Source organism: Alternaria hordeiaustralica (genome assembly GCF_023758085.1).
Source record: "Alternaria hordeiaustralica strain BMP 2776 chromosome Unknown scaffold_23, whole genome shotgun sequence".
Classification (NCBI taxonomy): Eukaryota; Fungi; Ascomycota; class Dothideomycetes; order Pleosporales; family Pleosporaceae; genus Alternaria; species Alternaria hordeiaustralica.
In genome coordinates this window covers 252,893-267,922 of record NW_026056795.1, presented here as the reverse complement: position 1 = coordinate 267,922, position 15,030 = coordinate 252,893, and the positions used below count along the sequence as shown (strand labels likewise).

General features: G+C 52.6%; 4 protein-coding genes across 4 annotated transcripts; 1 reads left to right on the top strand and 3 right to left on the bottom strand.

Annotated features, from left to right (window-relative positions):
- Nucleotides 1-3,243: 3,243 nt before the first annotated feature.
- Nucleotides 3,244-7,319, top strand: J4E84_008714 (uncharacterized protein; the record flags this gene model as incomplete). The annotated part of the gene is made up of 7 exons (XM_049391284.1): nucleotides 3,244-3,456; nucleotides 3,509-3,728; nucleotides 3,776-4,004; nucleotides 4,053-4,929; nucleotides 4,980-5,235; nucleotides 5,960-6,099; nucleotides 6,162-7,319. 7 exons carry the CDS (start codon nucleotides 3,244-3,246, stop codon nucleotides 7,317-7,319), a joined length of 3,093 nt encoding a protein of 1,030 aa, XP_049240986.1.
- Nucleotides 7,320-8,696: 1,377 nt separating this feature from the next.
- J4E84_008713 (uncharacterized protein) lies at nucleotides 8,697-11,255 on the bottom strand (the record flags this gene model as incomplete). The annotated part of the gene is made up of 4 exons (XM_049391283.1): nucleotides 8,697-9,064; nucleotides 9,117-10,722; nucleotides 10,769-11,162; nucleotides 11,251-11,255. 4 exons carry the CDS (start codon nucleotides 11,253-11,255, stop codon nucleotides 8,697-8,699), a joined length of 2,373 nt encoding a protein of 790 aa, XP_049240985.1.
- Nucleotides 11,256-12,068: 813 nt separating this feature from the next.
- Nucleotides 12,069-12,626, bottom strand: J4E84_008712 (uncharacterized protein; the record flags this gene model as incomplete). Its single annotated transcript, XM_049391282.1, has 2 exons — nucleotides 12,069-12,391; nucleotides 12,443-12,626. The coding sequence occupies 2 exons, from the start codon at nucleotides 12,624-12,626 to the stop codon at nucleotides 12,069-12,071; spliced, it is 507 nt and encodes a 168-aa protein (XP_049240984.1).
- Nucleotides 12,627-13,210: 584 nt separating this feature from the next.
- On the bottom strand, nucleotides 13,211-14,138 carry J4E84_008711 (uncharacterized protein; the record flags this gene model as incomplete). The annotated part of the gene is made up of 2 exons (XM_049391281.1): nucleotides 13,211-13,776; nucleotides 13,826-14,138. The coding sequence occupies 2 exons, from the start codon at nucleotides 14,136-14,138 to the stop codon at nucleotides 13,211-13,213; spliced, it is 879 nt and encodes a 292-aa protein (XP_049240983.1).
- Between the last annotated feature and the right edge of the window lie 892 nt (nucleotides 14,139-15,030).

Below are 15,030 nucleotides of genomic sequence, written 5' to 3'. Positions count from 1 at the left end.
GCTCGATGCTGGCCGGGTTCCGTGATTCCACCTTCAACAAGCAACGGCCAAAGTCCGATGGTGCTCCATACAAGGCCTGGTGATGGAGGGTCCTGGTGGGGAAAGGATGGCTGGAGGTGGAGAGAGCGTGTTGATGTTGACGGCGTGTCGGAGGGTGATTTGCTGTGTCGTGTACTGGGGAAGCGAGGGCGCAGGCGTCGCGTGTTTACCTCCGCACGTTAGGCAAGTATAGTCGCAACACACGGCAGGCGCGTCACAACGCGATGATGCAATGGCGAGGGGAGAGTGCAAGCGATCGAGCGATGGAGAGACCCTTCTTGCGCTCGATAGCGATCGGCTGGGAATGCAGTGGTATATGAGAAGAGACGCGTTCTCTCATGTGCAGGGTGTCTTTTCGCCGGGCGTGTGGCAGGAAAGTTGGGGCGTCGGGGCCCGTGCGTCCCAACCCGCCTCTTACTTCGTGACGCCCTGCAGCGAAGCCCGTTAGCCCTGCCTGCCAATCGAATCCACGTCTGCAGCACAAAGTGAAGCAGTCATAGAGGCGACCCGAGTAGGCTCTGCAAATTTAGACACGCGAAGCTCCACCGCTGCCAGCTCGCTGCACGTCTGTTGCACTGCGAGGCGCTGCTGCGGAGCTCTTGCCACGTTCAGGTGTGCGTGTTTACATGCCATGCCGTGTTTGTTGATCAACAAGCAGAATCAAAACAACACCAAATCCTCGCCACCACCGCATCTTCCCCAACCACAGTATCGGCACCAGGGCGCTCGAACCACGCGTCGACCTATCCCCCCTTCTATGCCCAAATTAGCAAATCTTATCGTCTTCATGCCATCGGGTGGCCGAGTCGCGCGGAATAGGGGCTCCAGCTTTGCGCCCGCCTGCCACCAGTTCGGCGGCCCGCGTCACAATCTTAGCCCTCCCCATTATGATTGCCTCTGCAGCTCGCCTGCAGCCTCCCTATCGATTGCACGCATCTTCGCCTATTCAGCTATCGATAGGCTTTGCGAGTCGTGGGAAATATCTTCTTGTCCATATTGCTTTGCCTGCAGTTTCAGCTGACTGCCTGAGCAAAGTTTATGGGCGTCGTCATCAGGATCCTTCCAGCTGATTCTGAGTATTGCCCAAGACGCGTCTTCGCGTTGTTTGCGTCAACAGCGCCGTACAACCGGACTCCCCTCCCTGGCTCGACTTTGTCCGATCGCACAGCTTGCTGCGATCGAGGGTTTTGTTCATGATGTTTGGCCTGCACCTAGCCATCCGTCCATCCCCATGGCGTCGGGATCGAGGAATTTGGTTACACATGACGTAGTCTTGTGATCTCCCCCCAGCTTTCGATGTGAGAGCCATCCCGTGAACGCTGAGCGGATGAGCTATCGATATGATACGCGCTAAAACCTCACAAGGGCTGTTGATAAGTGGTTTTAGGAGGCGGACCGTGTGCCGCTCGATAGTCTCTTCGAGAGAAGCGTGCTCACGAGGCCTTCTTCGAGGCCACGCTTCGTGATGGTTGCAACTACTTCACCACTAATCTCCGGGAAGGTGCGGTAACGGATCGTACCTGCTTCATCGATCAGACGTAAAAGCACGTGGGCATCGTCCGTCACGCGGCAAGATCATCGCGTCATCGTGAAAAACAACTTCCCAATACCGCGAATTCGCAAATCTGCCTCATGTGGCCGCATCTGCGACCTCATTGTTATTCCACTAGAAAGATCCCCGCTAGCCTACCGTTCAACATACAGTACTGCAGGAACGCGCTCTGGATGCCATGTTTTCCTGTTTCATCATCGCCGTACCTGCCTTAGCCTCTCGCACGCTTCCCCCTTCTACGTCCACATTGATAGTCATCTATCGTTACTACCTTCCGACATCGGGATTACCCCATGCCCTCAATCTAGTAGGAAGTTCACAGAGTGGTCTGTGGAATGAACCTGAACACGCCTGAACACAAGATTTGCTGCAGCCTGCATCTTGACCAGTTCCGCAAGACGCGACATTGCATCGACAGAGTTTGGCTCGGTATTCAAAGGAGAAACGCGCTATGGGCATACAGCGACATGTCTTGCAGCCAGCCTTAGCCGCACCTGCAGCGGGCATCAGCCTTATGATACCCCAAGTTTGATGTTTCAACGCGTGTTTCAGGTTCGCTACTTCGTGGCTCTGATTATTGTCAAGGCCATGTGGCTTGTCGCCCTGTTCAGTCACTGTGGTAACATCTGCTGGACTGTCGCCCTGTCTATGATTCCCATGGTAACTATTTCTAGTCGTCTCACTAGACTTGATGATATTGCGGGGAGATGAGTTGGCTTTTCAACAGGAGGTTCTTGGGGCCAGCATCACGACCGTGGATGGACGGCCACAAGGTAAGAATTTACGTCAAAAAACTTCAGCAATCAAGGTTCCACCCAGGAGTTTGCCTAAGAAAACTCACATTGCTTGCGCGTCAGAAAGCGGAGAAGAGAGTATCGGTCGGACTTGGCCCGGATATTAGAAGCCCAACATCGACAGCTGTCAAGAGTGGCGAACACAGGGTCCTCCCGTGGCAGCATCTTGGGATTCACAGGGTCTCGAGATGATCTGTTCCCACTGTTCATCCCGTCGCTAAGGTGACGCAAGATGTGCTGCCGTAGATGCCCAATGCTGCGCGTCTTCTTCGTATTGCGCATATTGCGGCCACTAGAAGATCCTTGAGGACTATATTCGGGCATGGACCGTGTGGACTGTCCCCTTATCGTGGGCTCGTCGGGTAGAGTCAGGATGACGATGAAGTTCTGCTCGGACATCTTCGAGTAAGTCAGATAAGAAGTACCATGGTGTTGGTCAAGCCTGACACCGTGTGTTGTAATTTGTAACACAGTTTAACCGAAGGTTGCATTACAAATACTACCACGAACTTTGTTGAAAATCTGGAATAGTTGACAACTGCTATGGCTGTCTCGTGTTTCAGATCGAAATGACGAGAACCTGTCTAGCATTTGTCGCATGCGGGGTGAAAGGATGAATTGATACACGTGCGATGCCTGCAACGCTGTAGGCACCATGTCTACAGTAGTATGCATTTCTAACACGTTCATGACCACAGAAGAGTGCAGCGGTGATGTGAGGTATGAGTCCCCATAGCCGGATGGAAAAACTTTGTTCCCGCGGGTTGCCAGTCAATGGCGGGGTGAGTCAAATCAAAAAGTTGGCGGGGCATATATCTCGTCGCGCAGCCCACACGAGCACCACCGAACATCGCAACAATGGCCGACGAACAAGCTGCACAACAGCCACCGGCTGCCGAGACCAAGGACTTGCACACCGACCCAGTCACCGGCGAGAAAATCTCCAAGAGTGAACTGAAGCGTCGCCAGAAGCAGCGCGAAAAGGACGAGAAGAAGAAGGAGAAGGAGGCGTCGCTACCTGCGCGGCCCAAGAAGGAGAAGAAAGACGATGTCGAGGAATTGAACCCAAACGTGCGCATCGAACTTGCCTCTTTCAACTGATCTGGTTACTCACCAACTGCAGCAATATTTCGAGATCCGGTCCAACAAGATCAACGCTCTCCGCGCCTCCAAGCAACCCAACCCGTACCCGCACAAGTTCCACACCAACTACAAGCTCGCCGACTATGTTCGCGACTACTCGCACCTCAAGAAGGGAGAGACTGAGCCCGACAAGGAGATTCGCATCGGTCTCCGCGTCATGACACAGCGCTCTGCCTCCAACGCGCTGCACTTCTACGTTTGTACGTATACTGGATACACCGATATTCCTATAGCTGATAATGTCTAGGCAAGGCTGAGGGCGTCAACATCCAGGTCATGTGTCAATTGCAGGAAGCCAAGGCCGACGTACCCTTCGAGAAGCAGCATGAGAACATCCAGCGAGGAGACATCATCGGAGTCATCGGATACCCAGGTCGCACCAGCCCCAAGAAGGGTGGTGAGGGTGAGCTGAGCATCTTCGCGCGCGAGGTGATCCTTCTCACCCCCTGCTTGAGGATGTTGCCGACGGAGCACTTGTGAGTTCACCTCAGAACTTCAGCAATGGTGATACTAATACTACACAGTGGCTACAAGGACCAGGAGCAACGCCACCGCAACCGATTCCTCGATCTCATCATGAACGACTCAACACGCAACACCTTCATCACTCGGAGCAGGATTATCAAGGCTGTTCGCAAGTACCTCGACGAACGGGACTTTCTGGAAGTTCAGACGCCCATGATGAACAAGATTGCTGGTGGTGCGACTGCGCGACCATTCAAGACATACCACAACGAACTCGACATGGAGCTTTACATGCGTATCGCGCCCGAGCTATACCTCAAGGAGCTTGTAGTTGGAGGGCTGGAGAGGGTATACGAGATCGGCCGTCAATTCCGTAACGAGGGTATCGATCTTACCCACAACCCCGAGTTCACCACCTGCGAATTCTACATGGCATACGCCGACTACAACGACGTCCTGAACATGACCGAGGAGCTCGTCAGCGAGCTGGTCAAGGAGGTCACAGGCGGATACGAGACCGTCTACCACACTCAGAGCGGCGAGGTCTACAACGTCAACTGGGCAAGGCCATGGAGGCGAGTCGAGATGATCCCGGCATTGGAGGAGGCCACCGGCGAGAAGTTCCCACCAGCGGATCAACTACACACTGCCGAGACCAACGAGTTCCTCAAGAATGTACTCAAGAAGGTCAAGGTCGACTGCTCAGAACCTCGCACCAACTCAAGAATGATTGACAAGTTGGTTGGTGAGTTCATCGAGGAGACTGCTATCAACCCTACATTCATTATCGGTCACCCCGAGGTCATGTCGCCACTTGCTAAATACCACCGCGATATCCCTGGTCTCTGCGAACGTTTCGAGGCCTTTGTATGCAAGAAGGAGATCTGCAACGCTTATACTGAGCTTAACGACCCCTTCGATCAGCGTCTGCGATTCGTAAGTTCCAGATACTTGCATTGAGGAGACGCATATTGACATGTACATAGGAAGAGCAAGCGAACCAGAAGGCGGCTGGTGACGACGAAGCACAGCTCATTGACGAGACCTTCTGTCAGTCGCTCGAGTACGGTCTGCCACCCACCGGTGGTTGGGGTATGGGCATCGACCGTCTAGTCATGTTCTTGACCGACCACTACTCCATCAAGGAGGTGCTCACCTTCCCCTTCATGAAGGACATTATCGAGGTCAAGACGCCCGCAGCGGAGGTCGTCGATGTAACGCCCAAGCCCACTGAGGGCATTCGTAAGTCCATCTTAGTCTGATGTAATTGAAGTTTGCTAATGCAATTCAGCACACAAATAGTTTCAACGTAGCATTACTGGCGTATGGGGTGGTTTGGCAATCATAGGAATGGATACGGATCATGAGCCATGTTTCACGAATGTGTCAGATCTAGACAACTGAATATGAAAACATGAACGACTCTGGGACGGACGAAGAAACTCAAATCCCGAATTGACAGTGTTCTTGTGATGTACCCCAGAGATATATACCAAGTCACTTTCTGCGACCGCTTTGCTCGGAATACAGAGAATACCTTTGGGTGATTTGCGACGTGAAGGACAACTCCAAGAGGAGAAAGAGCATTTTCGTATATAATAGGCACTCTCTTGGACGAGGGCAGGCATGGTCGCGTGTTTTATTCGTGATGAGATACCGGGGCCGATTACTGAGTATAACAAGACAATGTGATCGCGTGCTGTATGTGGACAATGGGTTTCAGTTTTCGGCTCCCCGCCCGCGGGCCCTGCCGCAACGTTTAATGCCCGAACCGTGAACCGCGACACCATTGCCGCAACATTATCGGCGTACGTGAACTTGTGCCGAGCGGGAGGCCTATGAATAGATTGGCAGCTTATATATGACACTCGAATCGAATACTGATGCATCTTCATCTCAACTGTCCACCTTCCGTCAACGCGTTGCTACATCTCCGGATACAGGTTGCGTCGTACTAATAAGTTAGATATACACTACATCGAGAGGAAGACTGTATCAAATATGGCGGCACCAGGGGGCAAGTTCTTCATCCAGGAGAAGCTGAAGACGCCGGCGAAGCACCATGAGTCTTATGAGCAGCTGTGGGAGACGAAGTGGAAGAAGCCTGTATGTTTATCACCGGCCACTCAGACTACATACATGAAGATCTCACAACTGATTCTCCATAGGCAGAAATGGGCGTCTACCCCTTCATGTTCGGCACAGCCTCCGACTTCGAGCCGATAGTAAAAGAGATGGTATCCAAAGACATGAAAGAGCCCTACAATTGGGACGAATACGCCAAAATTTACTTCCCACAGGCCGAAAAGCTCAAGTCCATAGCCGAAGAAGCCGAGAAGAATGGCGAAAAAGAGAAAGCATCAGAGTACTACCTACGCTCCAGCGCCGTATACCGTATCAGCCGCTTCCCAGCGCCACGCAGCGAAGTCCAGCGCGAAGCCTGGAAACTAGGCAAAGAAGTATGCATCAAAGGCCTAGGAATGCGGGAACACCCCGTCCACGAAGTCATGATCTCACACAAACACCGCAACCAAGACGAAGGCGAACACATACCCGTGTACCACCTCGTCCCGGACAGCGCCTCGCAAGAGAACCCCGTACCCACCCTCATCATCTTCACCGGACTAGACGGATACCGCACCGAACTAGCCGTATGGATGGAAGGCTGGCGCCGTGTCGGCGTCGCAACCATCGTCCTCGAGATACCCGGCACAGGCGACTGTCCGGCCACGGCGTCCGACCCAACGTCTCCAGACCGTCTGTACAGCTCGCTCTTCGACTGGGTAGCCACGCAACCGCGTCTCGACGCAAAGAAAATCGCCATCTGGGCCTTCAGCACAGGCGGCTACTACGCCATGCGCGTGGCGCACACGCACGCTTCTAAACTCGCGGGCGTCGTCGCCCTCGGCGGCGGCTGCCACCACATGTTCTCCCCCGAATGGCTGGACAATGTAAACCACCTCGAGTACCCCTTCGATCTTGCCAACACGCTAGCTTACAAATGGGGCTACGGCAACGATGTCGAGACATTCAAAAAGGAGGCCATGAGCAAGTTCTCGTTGCTGAATGATGGCACGCTGGATAAGCAGGAGTGTGCAAGGTTGCTCCTGGTGAATGGGACTGACGATGAGATTTTCCCGATCGATGATTATTATCTTGCGTTGATGCATGGGGCGCCGAAGGAGGCGCGGTTTGTGGAGGGGTTCAAGCATATGGGGGAGCCGGAGAGCTTTTTTGTTATCATCAAGTGGCTGTATAAGTTGTTTGGGTTGCAGGCGGAGGTGGGGACGATTATGGCTACGTTGATGTTTAAGCCGAAGTACTGAGCGGAGGGGTGGATAGCGAAAGAGCTATAATGAGGGATACGAAACCTGAAGAATGCAGACGATGTCTCCTTTCCGTTCCATGAACTTCTTGTTACACTCTCTTAGTAGAGAAGCGCTCCAAGTTCTCAGTGATCTCTTCCCCCTCATCTTCCCCAGAGAGACCATTCAAGAGATGCAAAATTTGGATCCAAATGCGACCAAAATAAGTCCCCAAGAACAGCGAGCCCGCAGAGCCCGCAGAGTCATGTCGTAGTCGTCGTCGTTTTCAGGAAAGAACACATATTTTTGCCCCGTACAATCTTTTGGTAACAAACAAAAGGCAGGAGTGTGGGTGAAGAAAGAAGACACAAGCCCAGAGAAAGGTGTACCTTTATACCCGAGATCATATCTCTTCGTATCTACTCATGCTTCCTAGCATGTGAATTCTCGATCACCGCCCCTCCTTGCCCAATCTCCATGCTCTTTTTCTGAGCTCCATTGATTTTGAGCGGCCTGCGTGGTGAATGACTGCACATCAATTCTGACTTCTGAAATTTCGAAGCAGAATGCTCACGGAGAAACATGTTCTCGTATTTCTTGATCTGTTGAAAAAGGTAGACGATTGGACATGCTGCGCAATTGCGCTCTTTTCGGTACTGAAGGCTCGGAGGAAGACATGTCAAAGTAGGCTTGGGTGTTGAGAAAGGCGGACATATTGAGGTCCTCGATTGATTTTGGAAAGGGTAAGAGCAAAAGGCTGGATGTAGAAACGAAGTCGAATGACGAAGACAAGAGCAGCGTTTATAGTGATTTGCGCATTTCAAGCGTTTCGAAGACAAGCGGCGTTCTCGGCAACATTTATGAGAGGAGGCAGGCAGACACTGCGGAAGTTGTGTCGTACATCTTCATGGCCGAACATAACATGTTTATATTTTGAGTCGGTTTTCGGCCACGCCAGCGTAGATTCCAGAGGTAGACATAGACCATCTCTGTGGTCCTTTTGATGCGACTGAAGCAGGCAAGACAGGCCATGTTCTCGATACCTAGATCTTTTGGAAACAGCGAACAGACATGCCGGAATGAAACTGCATTTTTGAGAAAAGTAATGAAGAGAGTGTGATGGAAGAAGGATGCAGCAAGCCTTCCAATCGGGACGCTTTATATGTGTCTTTCCAAGCCAAGTAGCACGTGTACGCATTGACTGCTTGCAACGATTTTCAGAAATGGTCAATAGTACAACAATACCCATTATTATGTACACTTTTCTGTACACGTAACGCCAATAATGCATCACTCCCATCTTTCCCACCACCTTTCGACCCGTCCATCCATCAGTCGTGACTACTTCAAAACGTCGAACCCCATCAGCTATGTATTTGTTCCGATATCCCAGCACTCTCACCCCTTGATATCACCCTTCAACCCACCATCAACACCACCCTTGCCGAATCTGTATCCGAAACTGACGGCAACAGCGCAGAACAGTCCGAAGCAGAGCAGCGTAGGTCCCCAGCGATCGTGGTACGTAACCGCTCTCCTTTCCTTGATCTTGTTCACTCTCCACAGGTACAAGCCTGCACTGTAGCAGAGCGCGATACAAGCAATGATGGTAAACGCCCAGGCAGCCGCAAAGGCAAGGGGGTCACCGAAGTTGAGCAATGTAGCGGCAATGGAGCCGATGAGGATCGAGAATTCGAGCCAGGAGAGGAAAGTGCGCTCGGTAGCTAGTTGGACTTTGGGTTCGACGCGGACGGGGACGTGGATGCCTGATATCATGTTAGTACGTTTTGGTAGTGTGAGATGATTGGAGGAACTTACGCTTGCCCTTGGGTGCCTTGAACCTCTTGACCTCTCCCTTTTGCTTCCATGAGGGTACACCAAGGGAGAAGCCTCCCTCACCAACGTCGGTAGGAGTTGGCTTGGGGATAACCGTGGCGACTGTTGACAGTATTGTGGAGCCCACGTTGGTTGCAGTGCGCTCTACCCATTTGCGCGCATAGCGGAGGCCTCCTTGTTTCTTGGCTGCTTCGTACTCCTCGTCCTCGTCGTCGCTGTCAGAATCGTAGATGGGGTAATCCTCGTCGCGAGTGCGTCCTGCGGCGACACGCTCTTCAATGTCAAGCGCATTGGGATCGTTGCCGTTCGTAAGAGTGCCGTAGTCGCGGGTTCTTTCCATCTCGTTCTGCTCCATGACATCCCTCGCCTCGCGCAGCCGCCTCAGTCGGTCATCGTCCTCGTTCCCATTCGCAGCAGGAAGGCCCATGACGGCATCCTCGTCTTCGCTTTCATCGTCATCGAGGTTACCGCTGGTGCTGATGTCGTTGCTTGCTCCGGGGCGCTCAATACCAAACTTGTGACTAACAGGCTTGCGAATGTCGACATCCATCTGCGGGTACCAGTATGGGATCAAGTTGATGCGCTTGGGGTTCAGCGTAGCTGTGCCGTGAATGTACTTGGAGAACTTGGGCACAGCTTCGACAAGATGGGAAGACGTGAGGTCGCGAATCCACTGCGGTGGCTCTCCTCCAGCTTGTGTCTGGAGCTTGACCTCGAGGACAGCATAAGGGAAGAGCTCCTTGTCTTCCTTTGGCAACTGCTTGAACGGCCAGTCTACACCAATGTCCATGCGACGCCAGTTATCGCCCGCACGCCTCTTGCCGTCCAGATTGTCTTCGCGGGTCATGGTAAGCTCCGTGTCGAGGGAGATACGAACGCGAGCATCGCCGGGAAGTTGGAAAGCGGTGCGGTGGTAGAAGGAGCGTGTAACGGGTTCGAGCTTGCGGGTTAGCACGCGGTACTGGATCTCTCGGGCCAGCTGCTCGTCAGAAGCGATGTCCTTCTCAGGCCTCTTCTGCTCCCTGCGCTCCTTCTCGAAGATCTGCTCGGGCCTGAGCTCACCGCGGAGGTATGCGTTGACGTTCTTCTCCTTAAGCTTGAAACGCGCCTTGACAGACTCCTCGCCAGTCCAGTCCTCGCGATGCGTCTTACGCTCGATGAAGATAGTGTCGCTAGACATGCCTCCATACCAACGCAGACGTATAGCCTCAGCACCCTCGGTCTTCTTCAGACGGCCCTGGTATAGCTCCCATGTCTCGGTGTTGTCGAAGTAGATGGATGTGATGGCCGAGTCTTCCTCGTTGAACTCTTTGTTGGGGTTGAAAACGAGCACAGGCAAGTGCTTGAGGACGATGAGCTTCAGCTCTAGGATGTTATCCGGATGCACCCAGTACTTGGTCGTCTGGCGCACAAAGTTCTGTTGCTTTCCTCCGGCGGATGCATCGCCCTTGACCGGGTTTCCTCGCGTGCGGACAATGTCATAGAGTCTCGAGAGCTTGACAACGTAGGAGTCGTAGTTGTCCTGGAAGAAGGGCTTGCGCTTCAGACGGGCGGCGAAGACGGGCTTGAGGAACCAGCTGGTGTTTTTCTACACTCAATTAGCTCTGGTTCAATGGCAGCTATACAATACGTACGTCGTGCTTCTTGATGATCTTCTGGAAGCCCGTGTAGTTGAGCTGCGTGAACTTGGCGAGGTCGTGGACGTCGGCGATGATGTCGCTCAGGTCCTCCTCGAGCAGATCGAAGTCTTCCTCGTAGCTGGCGGCGTTCTCGGGGTCCTGCTGGGCGCGCGCGACGGCATCGTTGACTTCCTTCTCGGACGCTGCTATGCGACGGATAATCTCCTCGGCCTTGACGCGCTGGAACGTGTAGACCTTGTCGAGCTCCTTCTCGAGCTGCTCGACGAAGCTCTGCTCCGACTTCTCATCCCAGATGTGGTGGACGCGTAGAGAATTCTTAAGGCCCTCGTAGTCGATGTAGTAGAAGATCCACTCCTTGTTGAGCGACTGCTTGAGTTGCTGACCGAACCTGGACACGCGCATTAGTTTCCGTTGACATCACCCGCCGTGCGACGATTGGAGGGCGCATGCGCGGGTGCATTGCTGGGATTACGAACCTCATGCTGGGCGAGACGCGGGCAATTGCAGACCTCGAAGGCGTTCAACTGCGCGATTGAATGGGAGTGTTAGCAATATGGGCTCGCGGCGGAAGCTTCAGAAGTCGACGCAGGGCCCCAGCGCGCTGAGACCGGGCCCAAGAGTGAAGCTCCCCGCTTGCATGTGCAGGCCTGGTGGGCCTTCGTGTGCTAGTGCCGTCTGGACGAGCCGTAGATGGGTCTGCCGTTGCGCCCAGCCATTTAGAAGGTCCGATGCCACCCACGTGTATACAAACAATGCAGGCAGTGTCTTCCTTCGCTGCAACACGGAGAGAAAAGCTTTACGTCGCTTCCCTGTTGGGTCAGGTCGCTCCTGCGAACTTTGACAGGCATATGCGCCAGAAGCGAATCAAACGTATGATGACGTTGCTTTCTCGACAACCTACCCTTGCAGCGGTTCATCCCTCGGCGCTGAAAAGCACTCATTACATAGGGGTCTCTTGATTCTTCACTGTTTAGGCCCATGCATGTTAAGATAGCAGCTAAAGATCATGGTTGTCTTATTGAGAGCTACACACTACCGACTTGGAATGGTGCAACATACTTTCACTCCTACTCTACAGCGAAAGACAATATTAGGACAAAGGAAACCAAAACAATGTAACTCCGTCCAGCGCCGAGCTCGTTGGGTATCGCGTAATGATAGGGAGAAAACGTATAGTCGTGTAGCGAGCGTGCATTCGTGTGAAGGCTGAGCGTCACTGTCGACGCAAGAGATGCAAGACATCTATCGCCCAACCGCCTGTTCCAACGGTATCCAGCTCAGTCCTGCGACGCACCTAGGCCTCGTCACTGTGCACCGCTTCTCTCGGGAACGAGTTGACGTGCTGGCTCGACTCAGGACTGTTGTTTTTGCTCGCCTCAGGCGACAAGGTATGCGAGCGTGAGACGATATAGAGATCGTCGTAGCTGCCCAATATCATGTGTTTCCACTTGGCGAGCGTGGGCAGTCCCACATTTGCGACGGAAGCCTTGAGCGTAGGCTTCTCTGCGTACTTTTCGCGTTCCGAGGGGGCGAGTAGGTCTTCGTTGAGGATGTCAAGCCGACTGTTGCCGCGCGGTATAGGCTTCTTTGTGACGCGTATGAAGGGTAATGACGGATCTGGACGCTGCCTTTAGTTGAAGTCACATCATCAGACTACAGAGAACGTACCTTGGTCGAGTTCCGTGCAGAGATCACGCTCAGTCTTGATCTCTAGGCCCTTTGCGCCTGAGCGATATTTGTACACGAGGATAGACTTGACGCAGTTCTGGTCCAGGTCGAACAGGCTACTCGCCTTACTGGACGTGGTGCCAGACGTCGACTCCGACTTGAACGTCATGCTTTCCTGTAACATTCCTTCGGTTCGGTTCCGGATAGGGTGAGGCTGAGACGTCTCTATAGGCGAGGATAGGGCTGCCGTGGGCGATGATGGTGGAGGACGGTGAAGGTTGGGTGTCGAGAGTGGGTGCTTGTCTCGCTTGAGAAATGTTTGCGGTCCTAGAAACTGGTGGAAGGTGCTTGTATAGGCGAAGGCAGTGGTCAGTCGTGTGAGTGGAAATACAGAGCAAGAGCCGGTGGGGTGATGGCCTGGGTCGCAAGAGAGCGTTGGGCGGGCGTAACACACGGACCTACTGCGCCCCGTGGCTGTGCTAAGATGATGTCGGGCTCGGCCGAATCACTCGCTGATTGGTTCACAATGCAGCGCCAGCACAGGTGCAGGCAAGCAGGCCTACAGGGAGACAGGACACAATCTGCGCACTTGCGAAGAAGATGTAGTAGAGGTTAGCGATTATTTCCAGGTTTCGCGTTGCGGTAATAATATAATCATTGTTTTGACCGTGGAGAAGGCCAAAATGTCTGCTGAGGGTCGCCAGTCGCCTACCATGGTCATTCGCGAAGCACTTGCGTCACCTGGGCAGTCTTCCCAGCAACCTTAATTTACCTCCTCTTCCTAAGACTGACCGTCTCCCGCATAGTCCCGAACCCCATTCTCCTTCCCTTAACCCTCAGAGCATCGTCATCAACTCCCAGAACATCGTCATCAACCAGCTCACCATATCGAATCTTCAAACTCTTTAGCTCGTCCGACATATTCTCAACTACCATCAGTCTTTCCCGCAACACCAATCTCTCCATCTCTGTATTTCCTCTTATCGCCATCATAATCTGCACAAATCCACCGTCGGTCGTGGGAACCCTATTTCGCCAGGACGACCATATTGCGATGGCGGCAAATAATGCAGCAAGGACTAAGCAGATGCTATAGGGGAGTATAAGGTTGAGCGGGTTACTGAAAGAGTAGGTATTACGGTAGCGGATGGTGGTGACGGGTACCATATCCCACCAAGTACCCAAAGAGATAGCTGAAATGATGGTCTTGGCCAAGACATCGTTGAGCATATCTTCTGTTAGGTTGAGACTTGTTTTGGGGTTGTATAAGTACGTGGCGTCCCATTTTGGTTGATCGAAACGACCAGTCTGAAAGACGGTTCCCTCTAGCGCCTCTAAATACTGTTATATAGTGCAACGGCCAATAAGTAGAATAAGGCTTACTGTATTTTTGAGTTTCGTTCATAGCGTAGCCTTCGGCCCAAGAGCATCCATAGACTGCTGTACCATTCTCCATGTATCCTCCTAGCCGGCAGTTGTCATCGCTGTACTTGTTATTAGAGTCGTACTCGAGCGTGTACTCATAGAACGAGGTTTCGAGTTTGGCGCCGAGCGCGTCCAAGAGAGTCCATTCGTTGGTCAATGGCAAAAAGATGGAGAGCTCCTGATACCATTCCTCGAGCACATTTGCTTCTGCTGTTTCCGGATACAATATCGTTGGACCTTGGTATTCGGTATCGATATAACTGTTTGTCATAAGTGGTTTTGCATTGCTTGATGTGTATGAGATGTTTTGGATGCCGCGCGGGAACGTTACGTTGATGTCGTATAACACGGACAGAGGCTCGCAAACCTGCATTTCAGCAGCCGTAAACGCCGTCCACTCTGTTACGTTTCCAGGGCTGATGTATGTTTCATAACTACTAATATTGTGCTGTTCCTTCGAATAGATCAGACGATCCGAGTCCCAGGTGGATAGGAACACTTGTGCGGCTAGTGAGGATTGTGGAGGTCCGGGATATTCGCTGCCTTGATAGAGCCATGTGGTCCCTCCGTCTTCCGTTGGTGTGCCTCTCTCCGCCGCTACAGGGGGTATGTGATGCAAAGGGATTGTATCATTGTAGTGCTTAGCTATGCACCGGAACTTAGGACCCCTAAAACGCAAGCTGTACGTTGAGTTTTCACCTGGAGGCATCGGTAAAGTGAAGATCTGATCGCTGATCAGAATGGAATGCACAATGTTAATTAGAGGGCGAGGGGGTCCTCTGGTTGGTCAGTTTCTTATAGAAGTACGGTCTTGAAGCTTACGTACCGGTACCGATAAGTTTCAGAACTTATTCCACTTTCCTGGGTGGAACCATTCTCAAATACTTCGATTGATGGTGACTGACCAAACAAACCCGCCCCCAAAGTATCAAACGTAAATCTTTCATCCAGTTCCTTGCTCTGCTGGAGTGGTGGATTCATAATCGACATATTGTGGCGCTCAGTGAACGTATGAGGCTGGAGGGCGACGACCAGTACACCGGGAGGATAGATTATCGCGATTCCAAGACACCAGACTAGGGCAGCCATAAGGAAAAGTACTGGAGCTCTTACTATACAGCGTATGTCGCCTAATGCAAGAATATTAGTACGGATAATGAACA